This window comes from Lactuca serriola, chromosome 4 (genome assembly GCF_051521515.1).
Source record: "Lactuca serriola cultivar US96UC23 chromosome 4, Lser_US96UC23_V15, whole genome shotgun sequence".
NCBI classification, from domain to species: Eukaryota; Viridiplantae; Streptophyta; class Magnoliopsida; order Asterales; family Asteraceae; genus Lactuca; species Lactuca serriola.
Genome location: NC_136411.1, coordinates 337530396 through 337553785, shown reverse-complemented (window position 1 = coordinate 337553785; position 23390 = coordinate 337530396). Strand labels below are relative to the sequence as shown.

General features: G+C 36.5%; 1 protein-coding gene across 1 annotated transcript; it reads left to right on the top strand.

Moving 5' to 3' along the window:
• The first annotated feature begins 5003 nt into the window (after positions 1-5003).
• On the top strand, positions 5004-8100 carry LOC145097485 (AP2-like ethylene-responsive transcription factor ANT). Its single transcript, XM_079035053.1, has 9 exons — positions 5004-5548; positions 5618-6146; positions 6247-6329; positions 6438-6446; positions 6545-6633; positions 6728-6801; positions 7051-7101; positions 7219-7295; positions 7385-8100. Exons 1-9 carry the CDS (start codon positions 5263-5265, stop codon positions 7867-7869), a joined length of 1683 nt encoding a protein of 560 aa, XP_078891179.1. The 5' UTR covers positions 5004-5262; the 3' UTR covers positions 7870-8100.
• The last annotated feature ends 15290 nt before the right edge of the window (positions 8101-23390 follow it).

Here is a 23390-nt window from a genome sequence, read left to right as displayed (position 1 = left end):
AGACACTTGGATCGGAAGATCCCGCAGAGTTATAGCCTGGAAAGGCGTATGTGTTGTAGGTGGTATTTTGGGGAACTCGCTAAGCATTTATGCTTACAGTTGTTGTGTTATGTGTTTCAGGTCCTAGTGATGATCGCGGGAAGGCGCCGACATGACCCGTACACACTCCTGAAGTTTATGTTTGAGATTCTGGGATATGTTTGTGATGATAACATTCGATACATTATGATTTGACATTATTTTATGAGTAAATGTATGTTTTAAAAATGAAAAATTGTTCTGAAATTTTACGTTGTTACAAATGGGACCAGTCAACCATTGGGTTGGAATTCCCCAATCCCAGTCAACCATCGGGTTAGAATGCCAATATACAACGGGTCCAATTATGTTCAAGATGGAATAACCTCGGTCCTTATCAACCATCAGGTTAGAATGCCCCCGGTCTGTTGGCCAACACACATAGCAGTAAAGCTTCAACCACCAACCAAAATATGTGCACATATAATAGATAAACATATAATCAGTCATCATACAATCAGACAGATCTACAGATCACTAAGCATAGAATCATCCTATATAGCAAGACACAGATCTAACAGATCACTACAACACGATAACATACTATCATAAAACAGGATATCTAATCCAATTGATCGGCCTTGGTACCTTCGACTCGAAGCTACAACGAGGAAAAACTCACATTACAGACTAGACAAAGGCTGATGAGGTCACTACTTTAAATCTCAACTACAACAGTCACCTATCCACCCAAATGACCAATTTCTCAAATACCATTCAAATTACCCAAAATACCCCTTAGTCAAACTTGGTTAAAATCCATAAGTCAATTATTTCAGCCCTGCTGGGTCAACCTAACTAAGTCAACTCAGTCGAGTTGACACAGAACACATATGTGGGGCGTACTCCAAATGTACGTGGGGCGTACTCAAGCTCTCACCACCATCGGGGGGGGGGGGGGGGTGACCACCTACGCGTTGCGTACTTAGATTACGCAGGGCGTACACCCAGTCTTCCCAAACTCTTATTAAGAGCTTAGTGCCTTAATCTCTTACATCCAACTTTCAGATCTAAGGCTAAATCATCCATAAGAGTCATAAAGTTTCCAACTTTATCACTTTGCATGTCCATTTAGTGCTTAACTCAAGGTCTTAATACATTAATACCTTCTAAATAATGCATGGATGAAAATCAACCATTAAGACCCCATTTTTATGATTCAAGACACTTCCTAATGTCTAAAAGGACGACTTAATGGTTCAAGAACATGCCATCCTCAAGAATCACCATTTTGGGACCAAAAAGTGACTTGAAATCGCAAAAACCTAGATCTACAAGACAGATTGGAAAAGTTGCAAGCTTTATACCATCTAGAGGCTACAAACAAGGGAGAAATCATAGATCCAAGGTGCTCTAAACTCCAAGATCTTCTCACCACCTTCTTATTTCTTCAAAAGCACTTCTAAACTCTCTTAAAGGCTCCAAAATTGCTCTTTTGCTCTTAGGGTTGCTTGGGGGTCAATCTCACAGAAGGAGGTTGGGTAAGAATGAAATGTAAGGCCTTAAGGATGCTTAAATATGAGCCAAACCCTAAAAATTAGGGTTTGCATGCTTTCCACGTACACCCTGCGTACAAGGAATACATCCTGCGTACTAAGACGCGACCTAGTACGCTCAGCGCACACGCATACATACAACGTGCTCCTCAAAGTCCCAATTTATCAAAAAATGCCAATATTGCATTCTTTCTTGAACTTTGGGACCAAAATGCAATATAATTCAATTATATGATCAATTAGAAGTACCTCATCATTGAGATGTTACAACATCTATTTATTTTAATTATGTTTTAGATATTTGGATTATTTGTTTTAAATAAATAAATAATAAGATGTAAATTATTTTAGGAATATAAAATGATAGGTATTTTCTAAGATAGATGAAAGACCCACACTTTCATATTTGACAATTGTTACTCCAAAACATGCTACTTGCATATACATAAATTATATTTTACATTGATAATTTGGTTACATAAGACTGGATACAAACCGGCTATTACAAAGTTTTATATATTACATAACTTCCCATGATACTATAGTTTTATACATATACAAAATACAAAAATAATATTACAACTATTCTAAACCTTCCAACAGTATACGACTATACTGGTTACTTATCTCCTGCAAATTTGTTAAACATTAAGACGGTAAGCGGTGATGCTTAGTGAGTTCAATAATAGATACAATATAATGTTATGTCATATATATACTTTAATATGGCAGAAGCAAAGAGGAACAAGGAACAACAAAGGCATATGTGAATCACGTGACAAACTTTCCATATCAATCAATTATTTGATTCAAAGATATACAATCAATGAGACATAACAATTTCCATACTTGATATACATAAATAAAGCTTCGGCCCAAATGGCACAGAAGATATAAAATTTCTAATTAACATTTTGGTAGATTTCAGGCTTATAGCCCTGTCTAACCATCTACCAATACCATATAATAGAAGTTGTTCTCTTACGGAGACATGCTCTACATGGCCAGAGGCTACGTACCAGTACTAATGTGAATCTAAGTCCTTTCACTAATCACATGGTCAAAGGTATTACTTTGCTATTAAAATAGCGAATAAAAATAACACGGAAAAATAACCTGGAATAATAACACTGAAAAGCACATAGCACATATAACACATAACATACAATTGCTCCTATATATTGAACTCACCGTGAATTAATCGGGGGTTAAAATAGTAATTTGTGAAGCACTTCGTTATAATAAATAGATTTCTTCGTTGAAAACCAGGAGCTTTATTGAAAATCGGGTCCTACGAGGGTTGAGCTTTAAAACTGAAAAGATAAATTTCTCGGGCTCTTCGGGCTCTTCGGAACGTAATTCAGATGTTTGGAAATGATTTCGGGGCTTTGGGGGAAGTCGAAATAGTGAAAATATGAGTTTAAGGGTGAAAAATGACAAATTTCTAAATCTAGCCGGGAGATCTCGCAACTACTATTTATATGGGAGAGCCTCGGATGTCTTCGGCCAGAGGGGAACACGCGGCAGCAGCGAGGGGCTCCAAATGGTGCGCATGCGAGGGAGGCAGGTGCGAGGCTCGGACAAGCGAGGAGGGCACGCGTGGGATGCCAATTGGACCGCACTTCGGACGGCTCTCCGGATCAGACACGCGTCTGCTGACTCACCGAGATTGGACACGGGGCGGGTGACGTGTGCGAGATCCGACCTTATCCATGCGAGATTCCTCGGAAATTGAGCCCCAAACTTCTAAAATCCATAATTTTTGCATACGGGCTCCGTTTTTTACGTTCTTTATATGCACGCGTAGGTAAATTATGCCCTACAACTTTCGTTTAGACTCTGTCATTATTATTTTTAACAGATCAGGATAGGAAAATCCGTTAAAAAATTCATAACTTTTTCATCCGACGTCCGTTTTCGTCAGTCTTTTTACCGTTGTACTACTATTGACGAAACCTTCGATTCTCGTTTAGGTTGTGTCAACTAAAAATCACTCGATCTTTATTTCGAGTTTTTAGTTGTCTACTACTATTTCGAAACTTAGAAAAATCATAACTTCCTCTTACGAAGTCAGATTTTGACGTTCTTTTTATGAAAATTCTCGGTTTAACAAATACTACAACTTTAGATCACCAAGACTAAAAAGTAGTTTATTAAAAACTCACTTTTTACGTCATTCTGCGCCGTGCCGGTTTTGTCGCGAATCTTCGATTATCATAACTTCTTCGTTATAACTTGGATTTCTATGAGGTTTTTGCCTAAATGTTTTGAGATTCTTTACAACTTTCAATATTAAAATTTTACTTATTTCAAATTTTATATTTTCATTAAATTTCGATATTTGTCTTTTGATTGGAATCTCATAAGACTTTCAATATTTTCTGATTAATTCTAAACATAGTTTACTTCATTTCTAGTAAAAACTATTTGTTAGAACTCAATATTCAAATCACATAATATTTTATAATATTATTTACCATTAACATTACAAAACACGATTTCAAAACGTGTATGTTACAATAGATGGTGTGAAAGTGATGATAATGTGACATTAAAATTATAATATTTTTTGTGTTATGATGTTAGATGTAAGCATAAACCTTAAGCCTTTTGAAGTTACCACTATTAAGCATAAATGTGTTGAGTGCTTATCACTACAAACATCTGAATTAGTCTGGTATACTTAGTTGCTCGATCATTCTATTTTTTCATATTTTATTGATTATTTAATAAAAAAATATTTTGTAATTATTTAAAATATAGGAAGGAATAGAAAGAGATAGAAAAAATACGATTGACTGTGGTTAATTGTGGTGGTAAAAAAAATAGAATTGAATGTGTTAATTGTGATGTTTGCTACAGTCCACTACTCCATCACTATTATACATGAAGGTGTTGCTATTCTCATATCACATCAACAACAAACATGACTTGTTTAGTGTGTAGCAAAATACCTTAGCATGCGACATAGATTTGCTGCGAAGACATATAAACTCTATTATTGAGTAAAGATTGGTATCAAAAATATTTCCCCAAAAGAATATACCATATATTGCATATACATTTATATTATAGATGAGATGAGAGAGGATATGTATCACATAAAGTAAAAGCGAAAAGAACAGTGGATGAGAGAGAGAGAGAGAGAGAGAGAGAGAGAGAGAGAGAGAGAGAGAGAGAGAGAGAGAGAGAGAGAGAGAGAGAGAGAGAGAGAGAGAGAGAGAGAGAGAGAGAGAGGCAAAAGATCAAGTCTTTCTCATTCACAGATCCCCATGCAATGCTGGAAGGATTCCCAACATTGTTCGCTGTAAACTCATTCTTTTTGTATAAGTTTGAAGGAACTTGCTTTGTTCCCCTTTACCAATCTTTTCATATAGATATATAGATAAAGACTCATAAATATAATTGATTTTCATTTAGATTTTATGTATACATACATTTATGTATGTAAGTATCCATATAGATTCTGTTTTCTACCGAGTCTGCAACTAGAAAACAACAAAAAGATAAGACTCTAGACTTCTTCTCTCCCCCACCCTCCCGCCCCCACCCCATTCTTATTAGTTTCAAGAATGGTGGGGAAAATGTGTATGATTAGTTTACTACTACACCAATCATTGATCAAGTTTTCTCTCTTTTCCCTTTGCTCTTGAACCAAGAAAATTTCAAACTTGATTCGAGGGATACAATGAAGTCTAATGACAACAACAATGGCAACAACAAAAACAGTGACAACTGGCTGGGTTTCTCTCTTTCTCCTCACTCATCAGTGGCTACTCACTCTTCTCCCTCGAATGAGTCAAATACCACATCTTTTTTCACTTTCCCTTCCCATTTTAACTACCAAAACCTTTACTGTGGTGGAGTTGAGGGTGTAAATGGTGGTGAGATTTACTCTACTTTCCCTATAATGCCCCTCAAGTCTGATGGCTCACTTTGCCTAATGGACACCATCACCAGATCACAATCACAAGGTTTAATTTGTTTTCTTTTGAAGCTCCATTTCTTGCTCGAAATGTTACTAATGGTGTGTTTCTTTTTAGGGATGGTAGCTTCAACAACACCAAAACTTGAGAACTTTTTTGGTGGTGTAACAATGGGGACCACTGATTTAGATACCGATGCAATGTACTACAACCATGAGAATGGGACTCAAAACTATCAGATTCAACCCCAACACTACCAAGATTACAATGGGTTGTATCAAACAATACAACTACAAGAAGCCAAAGAGTCCCAAATTGCTTCAGGTTCTTCTTGTGGTCTCTACCTACCAACTATCGGAGAAGGTTGGGTTTCAACAGATTACCATTCCGGCAGCGGTGGTGGCGGTGGCGGTGGCGGTGGCGGTTTACAGTCACTTAGCTTGTCAATGAGCCCTGGTTGTTCACAATCAAGCTCATGCGTCACTATATCACAGCAACAAATGACTCCAGCTAACGTCACTGAATCTGTCGTTATGGAAACCAAGAAAAGAGGGTCGGAGAAGGTGGATCAACAGAAGCAGATTGTTCACAGAAAATCTTTAGATACATTTGGTCAACGAACATCACAGTATAGGGGTGTCACCAGGTTTATTTCATGTTGTTGTTCTTGATGTATAAGTTGTGGAGTTTTTGTTTTGAATTTGAGATGGGAATATTATATCTCTGAATCTTTATTTACATCTCAGGCATAGATGGACGGGTAGATATGAAGCTCATTTATGGGACAACAGTTGCAGAAAAGAAGGCCAGACGAGGAAGGGAAGACAAGGTTAGAAGCGTCGAGTTTTGTCATTTTGCTTATTTTGACAAATTATAACTCTACAATTTCTTACCAATTTTCTGTCTCTTGTTTCATGGACTTTGAACTATGCTTCAGTTTATCTGGGTAAGCCTCAGTTTCTTGTTTTAGGCTTTTAGCCATGTTTTTTTTGACTTTTTAATCAAATCAAGACTGACTTATGAGTACTTCATGTTGACTTTTAGGGGGTTATGATATGGAAGAGAAAGCTGCAAGAGCTTATGATCTAGCAGCACTCAAGTATTGGGGATCTTCAACTCATATTAACTTTCCTGTACGTAGTACTTCATTAGATATCAAATTATATAAGTTTATGTTTCTTTATCAAAATCGAGTGGATATTAACATAAAAAAAAATGTTGACTTAGGTGGAGAACTATGAACAAGAGCTTGAAGAAATGAAGAATATGTCAAGACAAGAATACGTTGCTCACTTGAGAAGGTAACCTTTTTCTTTCCAAGATTCCCATTTTAAAATCATACTCATTTTAGTGGTAAAAAATTGTAACTGTTTTTGCTTTTTTGTAATTTAAACTTGTTATCCTTGTACCTCGTGGAGTCCTGGTCCCTGGGCAGTCATTTAATATTTTTGCTTCCTGCTGTTTTAAAAAAATCTTAAAATATCTCAACCCTTACATTTATTAACTTCGTATTTAAGATGATGTATATATTTTCTTTCAATTCTATTCAGGAGAAGCAGCGGTTTCTCTAGGGGAGCTTCAATTTATAGAGGAGTAACAAGGTCCAAGATTCAAAAAAAAAAAAAAAATCATCTTTTACATTTACAAGTAAACAAAATTATATGATGCACACAAAAAGACAGGTTTTTGAGATTTCTTTTCAAATTTGTGATTTGTAGACACCATCAACATGGCAGATGGCAAGCTCGGATTGGTCGTGTGGCAGGGAACAAAGATCTTTACCTAGGCACATTTAGTAAGTCACATTGATATATTAAAAAACATTTCATACCTAATCATTAGTCGAAACGTTAATAAAGTTTTAAGTTATATATAACATTGTAGGCACTCAGGAGGACGCTGCGGAGGCTTATGATGTTGCTGCTATCAAATTTCGTGGTGTAAATGCGGTTACAAACTTTGATGTGTCAAGGTATAATGTGGAAAGGATCATGGAGAGCAATACCCTTCTATCTGGGGAACTAGCAAGGCGAACTAAAGCACGAGAGCCCATGACCGAGGTTGTGGCTAACGAAGCTCATAATGGTGAACACAAAACGCTCTCGAATGATGTCACCAGTGATGGTAGCATGTTGGAATGGAAAACGGAAGTATATGAGCAAAACAGTGGTGGTGGAGTTGAGGGAGATGAGTCGTCGACTATCAAGAACAATGGGGACTCCGGTGAAGAATGCATGAAAAGGAACAAGAATCTTCCGATGGTTCTTGGGATGCCGCCGGCGATGAATACATGGATCCCGACTGTAGCTGCGACAACGACCCAACTGAGGTCTCATATGCCGATTTTTGCTGCATGGGCAGATGCGTAGTTGACGATGGAGACGAGAAAGAAGTCTTAGGTCCTGTAGGATGTGACGAACCCCTAACAAGCTGACATGGCGATGAACTACGGTGTTTGTGTTATTTTACTTGCTTTATGTATGTGTTAGTTTTGGTTCTTTTTGTGTTTTGGGAAAATGCATGGAATGATAATTTGGGGACTATGTAGGATTTTTGTAGACGATGGGGGTTTGAACTTTCAACTTTGAAGTGTTCCAAAATCATGAAACCCCATTATTATTTAATGGAGAAAAGCAAGAAAAGGTCGACCCAAATCATAAAAAGTGGGTTGATGACAGAACGGGCATTTGACCATATTTTATGAAAACCCATATTTTATGATTTGATGTCGGGAAATTACTGTATATCAGAAAAATAAAACCTTAATTATCATGAAAGCTATTTTCTAATTCCATTACTATTTTCCAAATCAATCAACAAGTGTTGATGACAGAACGAGCATTTGACCATATTTTATGATTTGATCTCGGGAAATTACTGTATATCACAAAAATAAAACCTTATTTATCATGCAAGCTATTTTCTAATTCCATTATTATTTTCCAAATCAATCAATAATTATGGTCTCCCAATTAATAGATGTAAATCAAAAGCAAGTATAATTTTTTCTTTTGCAACTCCTTTTATTATCTCTTTGTAAAAGATGTTTCATATGAAGAACATCTTCCAAGATTGGAATAAATGTGAGGGATCAATCGATTTTAAAACTGGAAATGAAAAACCAAAAACCGATTTCGTGGGTATTTAGGAACCGATAATCGAACCGAGGTGTAGTGTATGACTGCCATATCTGTTCTTGTTTTACAATTTCATAATCGGAAAGAACTGATTCTGAGAGTACATTGCCTTTGTTTGATAATCGTCTTGAATTAGTCAAGTTTTGTATCTGATGCTCTGCTTTCTGAGAGTACCCTCTAAGGAGTTCAAGAAGATGTCTAATGTAGCACCCAAACTTTATGCTTTTTAAAATAATATGGTTTTCAAAACATTTTATGATTTAAGATCGTATTTATCAAGATGTGGTCTCAAAAGAAATTATGTTTGTTTCAAATGCAAATCAACATTGGGTGTCACAACTTAATTGGTTATCAACAAATTCATAATAAAGCAGTGAATATATAAAATGAACTATGCAAAATTTCTAATACTTCAAAAGCCATCTACGGATGTTTGCTAATCTTTTACACGTTAATCTTCTTTATATACTTATAAAGGAAACATTTTTCCTTTAACCATATTCATTTGAAACTCTTATGTATTTTTTCTTTCACCACATTCATTTGAAACTCCCATTACTTTTCAATTTCTTTCAAATAATAATTACAAGTTGTTTAATAAGGTTAAATAAATATCAAACCTAAAGTGTAATCATATATAAACTAAATTTCAATATTAAAATAATATATTTACTTCTACTTATAAAGTTATGTTTGTTAACTTTTAGCATATTATAATTAATTTATTAGTTTTAATATATTGTTGTATGTAAACCATTATCATTTTAAAGATACAATTTTGGAGCAATTTGTATAAAATATTTAAATTATTAATTTATGCATAACATTACAGAGTCAACTTATATATAAATTTTAGTTTAACTTAAACAAACCAAAAAATATTTTGTAAATAGTTAAAAGTGATCAAATGTAGTGTCTTTCTAATAATGATTATAAGTTGATTAATAATGTTAAATAAATATCAAACCTAAAGTGTAATCACAAATAAACTAAATTTTAATTTTAAAATAATATTTTTACTTCTACTTATAAAGTTATGCCTTTAACTTTTAACATATTATATTTAATTTATTAGATTTAAAATGTTGTGTATGTAAACCATTATCAGTTTAAAGCTACAACTTTTGAACAGTTTAGACAAAATACTTAAATTGCTAATTTAAATATAACATTATAGTGTTAACTTAAATATAAATTTCAGTTCCACTTAAAAAATCAAAGAATATTTTGTAAATAGTTAAAAGTGATAAAATGTAGTGAAAAATGCAAAAACTAAATTGGAATCTCAATTTAACTAAATAATTTCCTAAAGATATTATTATAATCGTTAAAATCTTTCAAATAAGTAGCTTAAAATATCTTACAATAATAATAGTTAAAAATAAACCTATATAAATGATTATATTGTTACCTTTAAAATCAAAAAACGATGTTTGATGTTTTAAATAATTATAATAACAAAAATTAAAACAATAAGCAAATAAATTTAATAAATTTGATCAACAATAACAACAACTATAAATAACATTAAACCATATATTATATTTAATTTTGTTCATTTGTAACTCGCGTGTAGAAGTCATTCAAACGATTGACATTATGCAGTTATAATAGATGTATAAATTATCATATAATTCAAAATAATCAATATATTATATCAATTTAGTATACGAATTATTATATCAAATTTAACAACAACGTTATTATTATATTAAAAAAACATATATTTGTAAAGACTTCAACTATATAGGTTTTTCTGCGCAACGCGCGGACATTCGCCTAGTTTACACCATAAGCTTAGCATTATGTATGACAATAGTTGCCTCATGAGCTATATGGGTTTAGACACAAAAACATTATCAGACAATTGATCGGCATCACTTTAATAAGTTTTATAAAAAGCACCAACAATGCAATGCATGACCTTACACAATGCAAAGTTACTGATCATCCTGTGTATTATTGTTTTTTTTCTTTAGCTTACATCTACGTACCACATCATGGGTCGAAATTGGACCAAGTCTCCTTTGCGACGCTTTTTCAAGTTACCATAATAGGAGAACAAATCATCCTATCATGACATTATGTTTAGGGAGAATTTTATATATGCCCTTCTTAAACATCAAAATATTATATTTACCCAACTTAATTTATAAATATCATATATACCCTTTATAAAATTTCTAAATATCATATTTACTATTCATAAAATTTCAAAATATCATATATATATATATATATATATATATATATATATATATATATATATATATATATATATATCCTTTTTAAACATCAAAATATCATATATGCCCTTATTAAATATCAAAATATCGTATATGCCCTTGTTGAGCATCAAAATGTCAAATGATAATATCTAAAATATCCTCTATCTACAACATGATAATAATCAACAACAATAAAAACTAAACAATCAAATATACATTCCATATAGAGGGTTGAAGATGACTCTTTTTGTTTGTCAAGGGGGGCGACATTCCAACAACTTAGAAGTTCACATTCCATTACCATAGACGTAAGGATAATATGGTTAAATTTTTTAATTATTATAATAATTATAAGGTATAAAATGATTATAAAATATTAAAAACATTATAAAAAAGGATTTGGGCAAATATGATATTTTGAAGGTTTATGAAGGGTAAATATGATATTGAGAAATTAAGCTGGACAAATATGATATTTTGAGGTTTAAGAGGGGTATATATGAAATTCTCCCTTATGTTTATAGACATCTACTTTGCGATGAGAGATACCATCCCGATAAAGTCTTGTTTATCCTTTTTAGGACATTATTGGCTTGCCAATTTATTCTTTTTACATATTATGCAATTAAATCTCAATATGCATGATCACTACTTTTCTTTTAGTGAATCATTCACATACAAAATAACATATTGTATATAGAATATAATATCGATTTATGTAGTAAAAATGATTACCATATCAAAACATCAACAATTTTAAAACATGAAGTGTCAAGGCTTAAAAAATACTTCTATCTTTCCAATAAAATAGTTCATTTGATCAAAACTATTAGCATTCAACCATGTATCCCAAATGGGAAAATCCAAATGTACTCACCTTACTAGTTAGTGAAAATTAACTATTAAGCCTTGTTTTTCACTTTGTGTTTCTTGACTAAATCTTCTTCAACTCCTGTTCAATAACATAATATGGTTATAAGAATATATTTCCGTCACATAGGGTCTTGTTTAACCAATAATTCCATTCTAGTTTTTATTTATCTCATATTTTCATTATTTTGTACTATAACACATATAACTTGTTAAGGTTCATGGTTAACATTTCCACATGTCTTAATTCATCCAGAGACATCTTTGACTCCAAGTATCTATCAATTCACCCAAAATAGGGTTTTGGTTTAATTTCTTTAATTTCTCATAGTATAATACAAGAAAAGTGATCCCTAGGCTATTCGAAGTGTTTGTGGAAGTTTCGAGATGAAGTATGTTTGAGGTAGAAACCCTTTCCAAGATTATGCTCGTCAATGAATGGTCTCATGTTTAGTTTGTCTTTTGTATGTTTTAGAATAGGGGAAAAGATCAATAGTAATCTATTCTCAGACGTACTAATGTTGATATGCAGTTTACGCTTATCTTATTTTTTATCTCCTTGTCTTTACGTGCACTACTTGCCTATAAATAGGCTAGTCAACCTTTGTAATTAAACACATATTTTGATCATATTTACAAGAAATACATAAATCATTCACAAACATTTTCTTTATGTTTATTGCTAACTTTGGATCATTTATTCATGCTTCTCAATTATTGCATTTAATACATTGGTTATTATTGTTCAAGACTTGATTGGATCTTCTTCCAAACTTGATCGGAATTGCATCTATTGCTTCCATTATTGTTGTTCTTTTTCTCTTCCTTTCAATTGGTATCATAGAGAGTGGTTATCCTTTAAATCCATACGATCAGATTATCATTTCATAAGAATACCTTGTTTTAATTTCATTTCTGAAGCAATAAGTTAAAAGTTCTTCAAATATACCATGTTTGCTCTCTAAGACAACAATGAATGCTCCTAGTGCTAACCAACCTTTATACTCCATGAAAATTGCAAACAACATGGGTTGCCCCACGAGAGCCCCATTGTTGGTTATGGAAGAATATGATATTTGGAAGATGAGAATGGAGAGGTTCTTCAAATCCAAAGAAAAATGAGTTAGAATATGGAGATCTGGTATGAAGGTCCTCTCTTCCATGTTAGGCAATTTGTTACGGATGTTGTAGCTTAACTTATTGGAAAAAATAAGGTTCGAGTTTCACCTCTAACTTTTTTGGACGTTGATAAGATGCATATTGATGACATTTCCATCTTTGAAATGGTTTTTGGTGTCCCTCCTACTCTGGTTGAGTATATCAAACTTTTTAAGTCTAGAAAAGAGATATGGATACACTCAAAGACTCTTTCGAAGGTTCAGAGAATGTGAAAGACAAAATACTAACCTCCGTGGTGAATGACTACAACATATTTTCCACCACTACTAGAGAATTAGTGGCTTGTACGTGAAATCGTTACAGGATTTCAGTGAACAATCTTACTACCATGGCATGAAAAGAACTCTGATCGACCACAAACTCAAGTTCATCAATAGCCTTGGAAAAGGATAGGGAAATGTAAATCATGTATACAAAGCAACACATCTATGAAAAAATTGACTCTATTTCAACTCTTTGACGAACTTCAAGGACATGAATGAAACATTGCCCAGACTCTAAGAGAAATCTCAGGTGGACAATTGGCTCTCATTAGTAACAAGTCTACTTCCTCAAAACAATGCTCTTTTGGATTCTTTCATCCCAAAACCTTCAGACAAATTCAACCCTGAAGCTACAACGAATATATTGCTTTCCAACAAGAGTTTACTATGTGAACCATGAAGCTGTAACATCCTAATTAGGGCTGGAATTCTAGGGGTTTTGGGTATTTTAGAAAGCCTACTCGACGAGTTGGAAGGCCCCAACTCGTCGTGTAGAACCCTTATGGCCGTGTGGATTATGGGACCAACTCGACGAGTTGGAGCTGGATATGAAAAACCCTAATTTTCACGGTTTGCACCATATTTAAAGAACCTTAAGTCCTCCTTCCAGCCTCCTTACCACCATTTCACATATAGGAGCAAACCCTAATTAATCTAACCCCTATTTTGAGTGTGTGTGTGTGGCTAAAATTGTGTGTTTGGTGCATCTCTTGAAGGAAACTTGAAGATTGAGAAGCGTAGATCAAGAAGAAGGTTGTAGATCCATTATCTACTTTATATTGGCAACCAAGCTGAGGTATAAAGCTAATATCTTGACTTCTCATTGCTTATATCTTCCCTTGTGAAAGAAAATGGTCATTTCTAGTGCAAAATGGAGTCGCTTTTGGGTTTGAGCTTGTCACAAGGACATGGTTTCAGATCTGGACTCCTCTAGGCCCGCATAGTCCTAAAGTCATAGACTTTATCAAGCTTTGGCCCTTCTCAAACATAATCAAGTTGGCGCCTTCCCGCGATCCTAAAAAGTACCTGAAACACAATACACACAACACGGTATTCATGAAGCTTAGTGAGTTTCCCAAAATACCACATACATAAATAGTAAGCCTCTCATGGCTATAGCTTGGCATGGATCCTCTGGTTATGCGTATCGGTGAGGACCCTCCAGTCTCAAGGCTTGGTTTGGACCCTCCGTTCATGTGTCTCAGTGAAGACCCTCCAGTCTCATAGCTCGAGTTGGACCCTCTAGTCCTGTATCTCAGTGAAGACCCTCCGGTCTTACAACTCGGTTTGGACCCTCCGGTCTACTCAGTAAGGCACATAATAATATAACATATATCACAAAGACAAAATGCATAATATCATATAACTCAGTATAAGCACATAGGACCCTTTGGTCAATAACGCAAATAAGACCCTCCGATCACATAGTATTACCGCTCAGGTAAGTATAATGAGAAGACTCACCTCATAAGTAAACAAGTAGATCTAGCACCCCACGAAAAGTGTACACTCCACCTACATAATATAATTATCTCTAATAATCAATTGTAATATCCTCTCCGAGATGTTAAGCTAACTCCTCCACTACATCTCAAAAAGGGTGAAAAGACCATTTTACCCCTTCATGGTATCCAAGGTCAACAGTTAACCAATCCTTAAAAGGTAACAAAAGTCAACAATCCATGTTGACCCAACTCGTCGAGTTCATCTATGCGACTCATTGAGTTCCTTCGTTTTCCCATAAGTTTCATGAAAATCCAACTTAACACGTCGAGTTGTCTCACCAACTCTCCGAGTGATGATGCGTCCAAAATCATCGGAGAAAACCCTAACCGACTCGTCGAGTCGGCTCACTAACTCGTAGAGTCCTTTCTGTCCACTTTCTCATTCAAATGATTTTATGCAAAACTAAGGTCTCATACTCTGGATCTAGCCTTCTATGACTAAAATATCATGTAAAGTTGCAAGCTTTACGTCCATGCATGGCATCTAGGGCTCCAAAATGCCAAAAGAAGCTCTATAGAGGGTTTATTGCATGGAAGCTTGCCAATAGCTTGATAAAGCTTGGATCTTTGGGCTCATTGGACCTCATTTGGCTAGATCTAGAGTCACAACTCCATTATAAGCTCAAGCAACTCAAGAACCAAAAGACGAAGGGGAAAAAGGCCCTAAAACTCCCTAGAAGGAGATCTACCAAAGAAATGGTCAAGGTGGTAGCTTTTTACCTCCAACCCAAAGTTAGAAATGAAAAACACTTGATCCAAAAGCCTTTTCTTCTTCCAAGCCTTGATCCTCTTCACTCCTCTTCCAAATGTGCACTAGAACACCCAAAGTTAGCCTCTCTCTCTCTCTCTCTCTCTATCACAAACGAATACACTTAATTAGGGTTTCTCACAGAGTATTAGGGTCAAAAGGGAGGTGCAAATGAAGGCTTAAGGTCCTTTAAATAGGACATAAACACTGAAAATTTGGTATTTCTCACTAAGCTCCTACTCGTCGAATTGGGGTCCTCCAACTTGTCTCTAAAAATCACGCGGTCATTAACTCCTCTACTCGGCGAGTTGGGGCCTCCAACTCGTAGAGTTTCTCTGATATCATAAATAAAAATTAATTAAATATTATACCTGGGATTCAGGATGTTACACTTAGTCACATACTACATGGTTTAAAGGATCTTAGGCTGAGAGGTTTGGTCCTGCTACGTAGCTCTTGTATGATTCCAACCATTGTGGGATTGAATCTTTTAGCCTAAGATTGTTTAAACTGGGTGTATGTGATTTTATACATGTGATAGTCATCTGGCACCGATGGAGGGTCGTGAGACAGTTAGTGTTGGGTTTTGAGCATTCTAACACTCCTAAGTGTACATGCAACCCTAAATACCTTGGATCTATGTTTTCTCTATTATACATACAAATATGAATACCCAAGGTATTATCCTAACTAGGATACCAAAACATTGATACTAGGTTAATAAAATAGATAGAATACATACCTTGTTGTTGTAACTTGTCTTCATGAAGCTTGAGTGCCTAGTGCCCCAAGTGTGACACCTCAAATGGTTCACACAACACCGTGAACACTTGGAATAACCTTGAGAATAAGTATACTTTGGTTCTCTCTAGTGAAATCGGCCTTGCCCTTTTGTGTACACACACTAGTCTAAATTTCACCAACCAAGGACATCTTTATATAGTGCGGAGATTAGGGTTAAACCCTAATACCCATGACCTTTCATTTCATATGATCCATGGGTTAAACACTCCATGGACTATCCATGAAAGTTTAGCCCAACCTAAATGAACTTGGCCCATCACACACACACACACACACACACATATATATATATATATATATATATATATATATATATATAAGAGTCCATATTTAATTAGTTCCTTTTGATCACTTAATTAATTACAAATTAATTCTTGATCAATAGTAATTAAATAATATGATTATATATTAATATATTATAACTTATAATATATTAATATAAATCACTAGTATCCTTTTTCCTCATCTTGTCTATGCAATTGTCCCAATGCCATGCAACCCAAACGGACCATGTCGGGTCGGGTCAAGTATTACCAATTATAGTTATGGACATAGACATTAATCCAACAGTCTCCCACTTGGATAAGTCTAAAACTATTATTGCAAGTATGGCTTCATAACCCGACTAGCAATCGTAGCTCTCAAAAGCTTCTGTCGAACTTTGACCTTGCCGATGATCTCTGACCTTTGTCATGACTTGTCCATTAGATAAGGGATCATATATTCCTCCATTCTAGATATCATATGGACCGAGACATGGATTATAAATCATTCTCTCTGTCCATCTGTTGTTTCCTGATTTCCGATTCATGATGATTGACTGATTGAACAAATCAAATCATTCTTGGCTTGGCCAAGCACTCACATGTGTCATCACCAAATCATCGAGGGGCCCACAAATATCGCTTTTATCCCGAAGGTAAAAGGAATGGATAAGCTTCTATCACACCCCAAAACCGGAACGGCGGAAACGTTCTGGGATGGATGATGTCATGTCAAGTATCACAACACATGCATTATAGTAATCAAAGTACAACAAAACATTGCATTAATAGTAATAGTTTTACATGGTTTACATTACAAGGTATCAAAGTATCCAAGCAAATATAATAAGTACAGCAAGGTACTAAGCTATCTTCATCAACAGCTCCGGGAATGTACCTATCTAATGCTGACCTGAGAATACAAGTTATTTGAAAAGCGAGTATCAGCATTTTTACAAATGCTGGTAAGTTCATAAGTAATTAGTGACATTTTATTCAAATAACTTTATAATGTAGTAGTTTAAGAGTTTACAGTGTATTAGAGTTCTTTCCAGAAAATCCTATATTTTCTTTAATAAAAGCAGCCTTCTACCAAGACTGGACGGAGTTATGTGGTAAAAAGTAGGTTTCCCTTAACCGCTATCATTATCAAAATACTGAAATTGATTATTAAAGAAAGAAAGAGAAGTCAGGGAAATAACATATGCCTCAGCAGTGAGGACTACTGACTAAGGAAAAGGAATCATAGACTCCAGGAGAGTATCGAACGAACGACACGCCTGGTTCCGTCTAACAAATGGAGATACAGACCCCAGAAGGTACCCAATGAAAGGTACAGCTGGTAAGGTCTAAAACAGTGAATACAGACCGCAGACAGTATCAAATGAAAGATACATCTTGCAAGGTCACAATAGAGAATACATACTGCAGACAGTATAAAATGAAAGATACATCTCGCAAGGTCAAAACAGAGAATACAGACCGCAGACAGTATCAAATGAAAGATACATCTCGCAAGGTCAAAACAGTGTGACTCTGAAAATGAGTTACCAGCATACAGTGTAAATTGCCGGTGAAATACCGTTACCTTAAGGCCATGAATTATAAGGCAACCTGGGATACTCGTAACCATACTAACCGACACTAGAGTACCAGACGCCCTACAAGCGTCTAGAGAATATGACATTTGTCACCCCTTGGCTTGGTAGGCCGTGGACTGTAGCTAGCAGTCAGCGTGCGGGGAAGTCAATCCCGTATAGATCTATACACACAATGTCCGCTCTCCCTACAGGAGACTATGGTTACCAACTAGACAACGGAGAAGGCCGTGTCCTGAAGATGCATCCCAAATAGTGGGTAGAGACTTCCAAATAGTGGGTAGTGGGTTTCTAATGTAAGTGTTGAACTAGAGGTAGAGACTCATAACTGAACCGACTGAAGTAAACCCATATGTTTATGCTTGTGTACATAGTATATAACTAATGAATCAAACGACCTTCAGATGGACATCCGATCCCACCAGACCACATCTCAACGAAGAAAAGGAAATAGGGCGGACAAGCCTTCCTAAGTCCTTCAATCATTATTTATATGCATCTATACAAGCACAGACATACATCTAACTATGCTTGAGTGTGTATCAAGTGGAATCATATCGTGAAGTATAAGTGTACAGTGTAGAATAACCGACTTGTGAAGTATAAGTGTACAGTGTGGAATAACCGACTTGTGAAGTATAAGCGTAGAGTGGAATATCCGAGTCGTGAAGTATAAGCATACAGTGGAATATCCGAGCCGTGAAGTATAAGCGTGCAGTGGAATATCCGAGTCGTGAAGTATAAGCGTACAGTGTGGGATAATCGAATCGTGAAGTATAAGTGTACCAAGTATAAGTGTATCACGAAGTGGAAACGACAACTGGTGAAGTAAAAGCGTCTATCAAGTATAAGTGGCTACAAGTATAAGCGATATAGAGACAATAACCGGTATAAGCGTATCACGAAGGAAATGCGTTATCAAGTAGGAGTTTTAAATAAGTAAAAGCGAAGCAGCAGTAACTAACAAGTAAAAGTATACGTCGTGAAAGGGAACTTCGATGAAAACCTTGGAAAAACCTTTATACTCCGGGAAAATCACATTTGGTATTCTTTGGTAAAATACGTTTGAAAAACTTTATAAATCCTTGGAACCTTTATAAACCATTTTAAAATGAATTTAGATAAAACAGTATAAGTAAGAGTTTTGAAACAAATGAAAACCTTTTTGAATCCATCATAGTATCCTACTCGGTAAAACAGTATACAGTGTGGTAAAATCTTGTACATGCGGGTTATCAATCACATATGATTGACATGATAACTGGCATGTTTAACTTGTATTCCCCCCCCCCTATAAAACGTATAAAAGCATTTAAAAGGTTCATTCAGGGGTATGAACTCACCTGGTGTAAGTGGATCCGACGAAGGCGCCGGTTGGGTGCTCGGTGTCAAGTAAAGACTTGGACACACTTAGTGACCTATTTAACATATGATAACATATTTTTACATACAATTAGTACATATAATACTAATTAAACAAGTATACACACCCTAAAGAGCGGAAAACACTTTGGTTAAGTGTTTGGGGTGTCCCGGGTAGCAACTAAGGGCTCAAATGGCTTAGGAATGGAGTTTACTCTCCAAGAGTAAACTCTAAACTTAGAGTTTACGGCCCTGGGACAACTCCCATGAGTTTACGGCCGTAAACTCATGGTGAGGGGTTCTAGGGTGTTTTAAGGGTTCAATCTTGTTTGTGGAATTCCTCTAGGTCCAAATCCAAAAGGTATGAATGAGTTTAGGGTCTTTAAGGGCACCATTAGGGAGTTTATAGCCCATGAACCACCCCTAAGGGAGTTCATGGCCATGAACTCTCATTCCTTGAGTTTATTGAAGTTTCAAGCCGTAAATACCCTCCTAGTAATTTATATTGAAGTGTGAGGCCATTTGGGGGAATTAAAACCATCATTTTGGCATGTTTGGGGGTGTTTACGACCTTGACACATGTCTGGGCCGTAAACTCCTTTTACCCCTTCATTTCATTGTGTTTAATTGATCTAAACCCGAATTAGCAAGACCCTAAATTATGTATGAAGCCTAAGGGTGGTTTAGGAGTGTTCTTGGGGCGTTTTGACATGATTTAGAGGTGTTTACGGCCTAAGCATGTGCTTGGGCAGTAAACTCTCTTTTATGCCCTAAATCCTTGTGTTTAATGTTTAAACACTCCTAGGCTAAACCCCCAATTAGTTTCCAAGCCATTAGGGACATTTTAGGGTCATTTTGGCCTCATTTAAGGGGTTTACGGCCTAAGGAGGATCTTAGGCCGTGAACTCCTTTTCAACAGCTTAAACGGTCCAATTTTAAGCTATAATCACGAGTCTTAATGTTTAGAACAAGCTAGGGTAAGTGGACTTACGATTTGGAGGCGTTTGGGTGCAGATTCGGGTGGAAAACGAGTCTAGTGAGAGAGTATAGAGAGAGAGAGAGAGAGAGAGTTTAGGGAGTGTAAAAAGTCTCCAATGGACTCCACTCACCTTTATATAGGGGTTCGAGTTGGGGCTCAGTGGAATTTTACCCGATACTGCCGTTATATGGGGCTTTTGGTCGCATCCAATTTAGAGGTCGTAATAATAAAAACTAACTTTTTCTAAATTACTTTGGAAATGTAATTTAAGTGTTTTCATTTACTTTATTACGACTATAACGACATAAAAACATAAATAAATAAAACATTTATTTATTTAACGACCTCTTATTAACGGAACCTTTATACAGTGGAAAATTTCGTTAACGGTAACGGGGTAATGTAACGGAATAACTTTGGGTTGTCACATCATCCCCCCGTTAGAGGGAATTTCATCCCGGAATTCAGGTCTAGGAAAGGGAGTAGGTATGAATGGTCAAGTAGAGGTAAGAGAGTACTTTCTATTCTGATTGTCCTTGCATTCCCTTGTGAATCTTTGGTCTGTGTTTGTCATCTCAACAAACCTTCACCTACGGGATGCAGATTCCGTCTCGTGTAGCTTAGAGGGTTTCCAACTGGTGTATCTACGAGGTTAGGGTTCTCAATGGATTATATCGGGATGAGTGGGGTACGAAGAGTGATGTCAGGGAGATTGGGTTTCACCAGACGAGTGTTGGACTATCTTGGGAGGTGGTTCTACTATTTCTGCGTGGGATAGTATTTGTGGAACACCTAATAGTCCAATAAATCTCTAAGACTTTGGTTTATTTTATTACGGAAAGCGCATGCTCCTGCATAACCCCTCGACTAACACCAAGACTGGTGTCAAGTCTATAATCTCTTCAGGATCTGGGTCATGAGGCTTAACGCAACTACTTTCGCACTTTGATCAAGGATTGTTGGCTGCGAAGGTCATCCTGTGGTTCTCGGTATTCTAGTGTTTACTTCGGAGAATGAAGTCTATCGTCTACAAGGTGACAGCTATTTCCTCCATGCGAGAGGATGGAGGTCCTAGGCACTACTCGTCGGTAACGAGGTGGACGAAGTGCTTGAGTAGTGCGGGCATCTACTGCAACTACTCCTCCGAAGGTTCTGAGTTTTCTCGGTCTAGGTAAAACCTAGTGAGCATAGGGTTCCATCACTCGGAACTTTAATCTTCTCATCCACTCTTCTCAGAGTTTAATTTATCGCAGCTCTCGGATTTCCGGGATATCCGCTGCGATGCTTTATTCGGGGGATTAAGCGTGAATGGAGGGTCGTAGTAAATGTCCTTGACTCTTACGACTTCAGATTTCTTTACCAACCGAGGGTGTCAGCTACTATGTTGGCTCAAGCGGAATGACAACAACTTCGGATTTGTGGTCATTATAGTAGCTCAATCTGTAGGGGTTCTCTTGACTCTAGCTCCCGTTCCATGGGATAGGATGAAGGGTCTTTCTAGGGAATCTACTAGGTATGCTTCGGGTGATTATCGTCTTTTGGAATGCCTTACAGTGTCTTTCGCTTCGGTTTCTGTATGACTAAGAGAGGCTGATCAACAGCGTGCGGTACCCTCTCTTGGGTACTTCGGAAGGTTTGAGATAAGAGGGACGATTGACGGATAGTATTAGGTTTGATTATTTGTGTTAGGTTTAGGTTCAAAAGAACGTTTATTTGCCAACATGGCTACGGAGAAAGTTCTTTTTACACAATACTAAGGATGTACACATGGTTGTACGAAGTCGAACCATGATCAATAGGGTCGTCGAAGTTGGCACATTCCGACATGATATATAATGAAGATCAATAGAGTCATGTGCCGAATAGGCACACAAGTTCTAGGCGTCTCGGGTTTCGTCCTGTGTATCACTACCACGGATACTTGGACCGATAGGGTCGACGCGGAACTGTAGAGAGTCCTAAGTGTTTCTGAGTAGAGTATCTTTTCATGAATGGATTCTCACGAGGCATTTCTATAACTGCCTAACATGTACTAGTCATGTATATTTAAGGTGGGGAGGACTGTTGACTGAGTGACTCCGCCCTAAATCCACAACCCAACGAGGAACAGGAAATGAGGCGGCATTCACTCACTCTAGGTCTATCCATCTTAACTATACATGGTCGTAACGTATATGTTTAGCCATTATAGTTTTACCTGATGAATTTTAAATTTTATAACAGTGCTGCGACTTTCACCTTAATGGGGAAGTATTTACATTATGTATTATTCTTTTAATGTTTTCGGTTTAGTTATCTGAGATCGAAAGACGTACCAAAAATCCACCGGGTTCCTTGATGCTTCTCCCTAAGCATTAGAGTTAGACTTTTCCTGTGCTTCTGCCGTTTCTCCTGCAGCAGTGATCCTTAGTATCCTCTGGTCTGCGCTGGAGTTCTTTATTATTAGACAATCCTTTTTGAGGTGTCCCGTCTCACCGCACTGATGACATGGCTGGTTCGTACTGGCATTGGCGGTAGGAGTGAGGTGCTTAGTCAGAGTTACGTGGACACGAGTGCCCTCCTCGTTTCTCCACTTCGAAAATTTCCCTTTAAAGAGTCTAACCTTGACACCACTATTGTGTGTAGGGTTGGACCCAATGCCGGGGACTTGTGAAAGGGGTCGTGCTGGCGCTGGAGGGGTGGGAGTTTCCACTTGCTGTTGTTGCGCAACAAGTTTGTGGAGTCATTGGCGCTCCTTTCGGGCGTGACGATTCCGTTTCCTCCTCTCTGTTTTACCACTTTTCCTGCTCGGGACTGTCGTCATTGGTTGGCTTTATAGGTTTGGTCTTGTAGGTGTTGGGATGGAAGGGTCGGTAGGGGTATTGACTGCCTCAGCTCGTTGCCCTTCGGAAGGTCCTTGAACCGAGGTACTTCCTTCCTCGTTTTTGAACTTTCTCTTTAGTGGGGATGGTTGA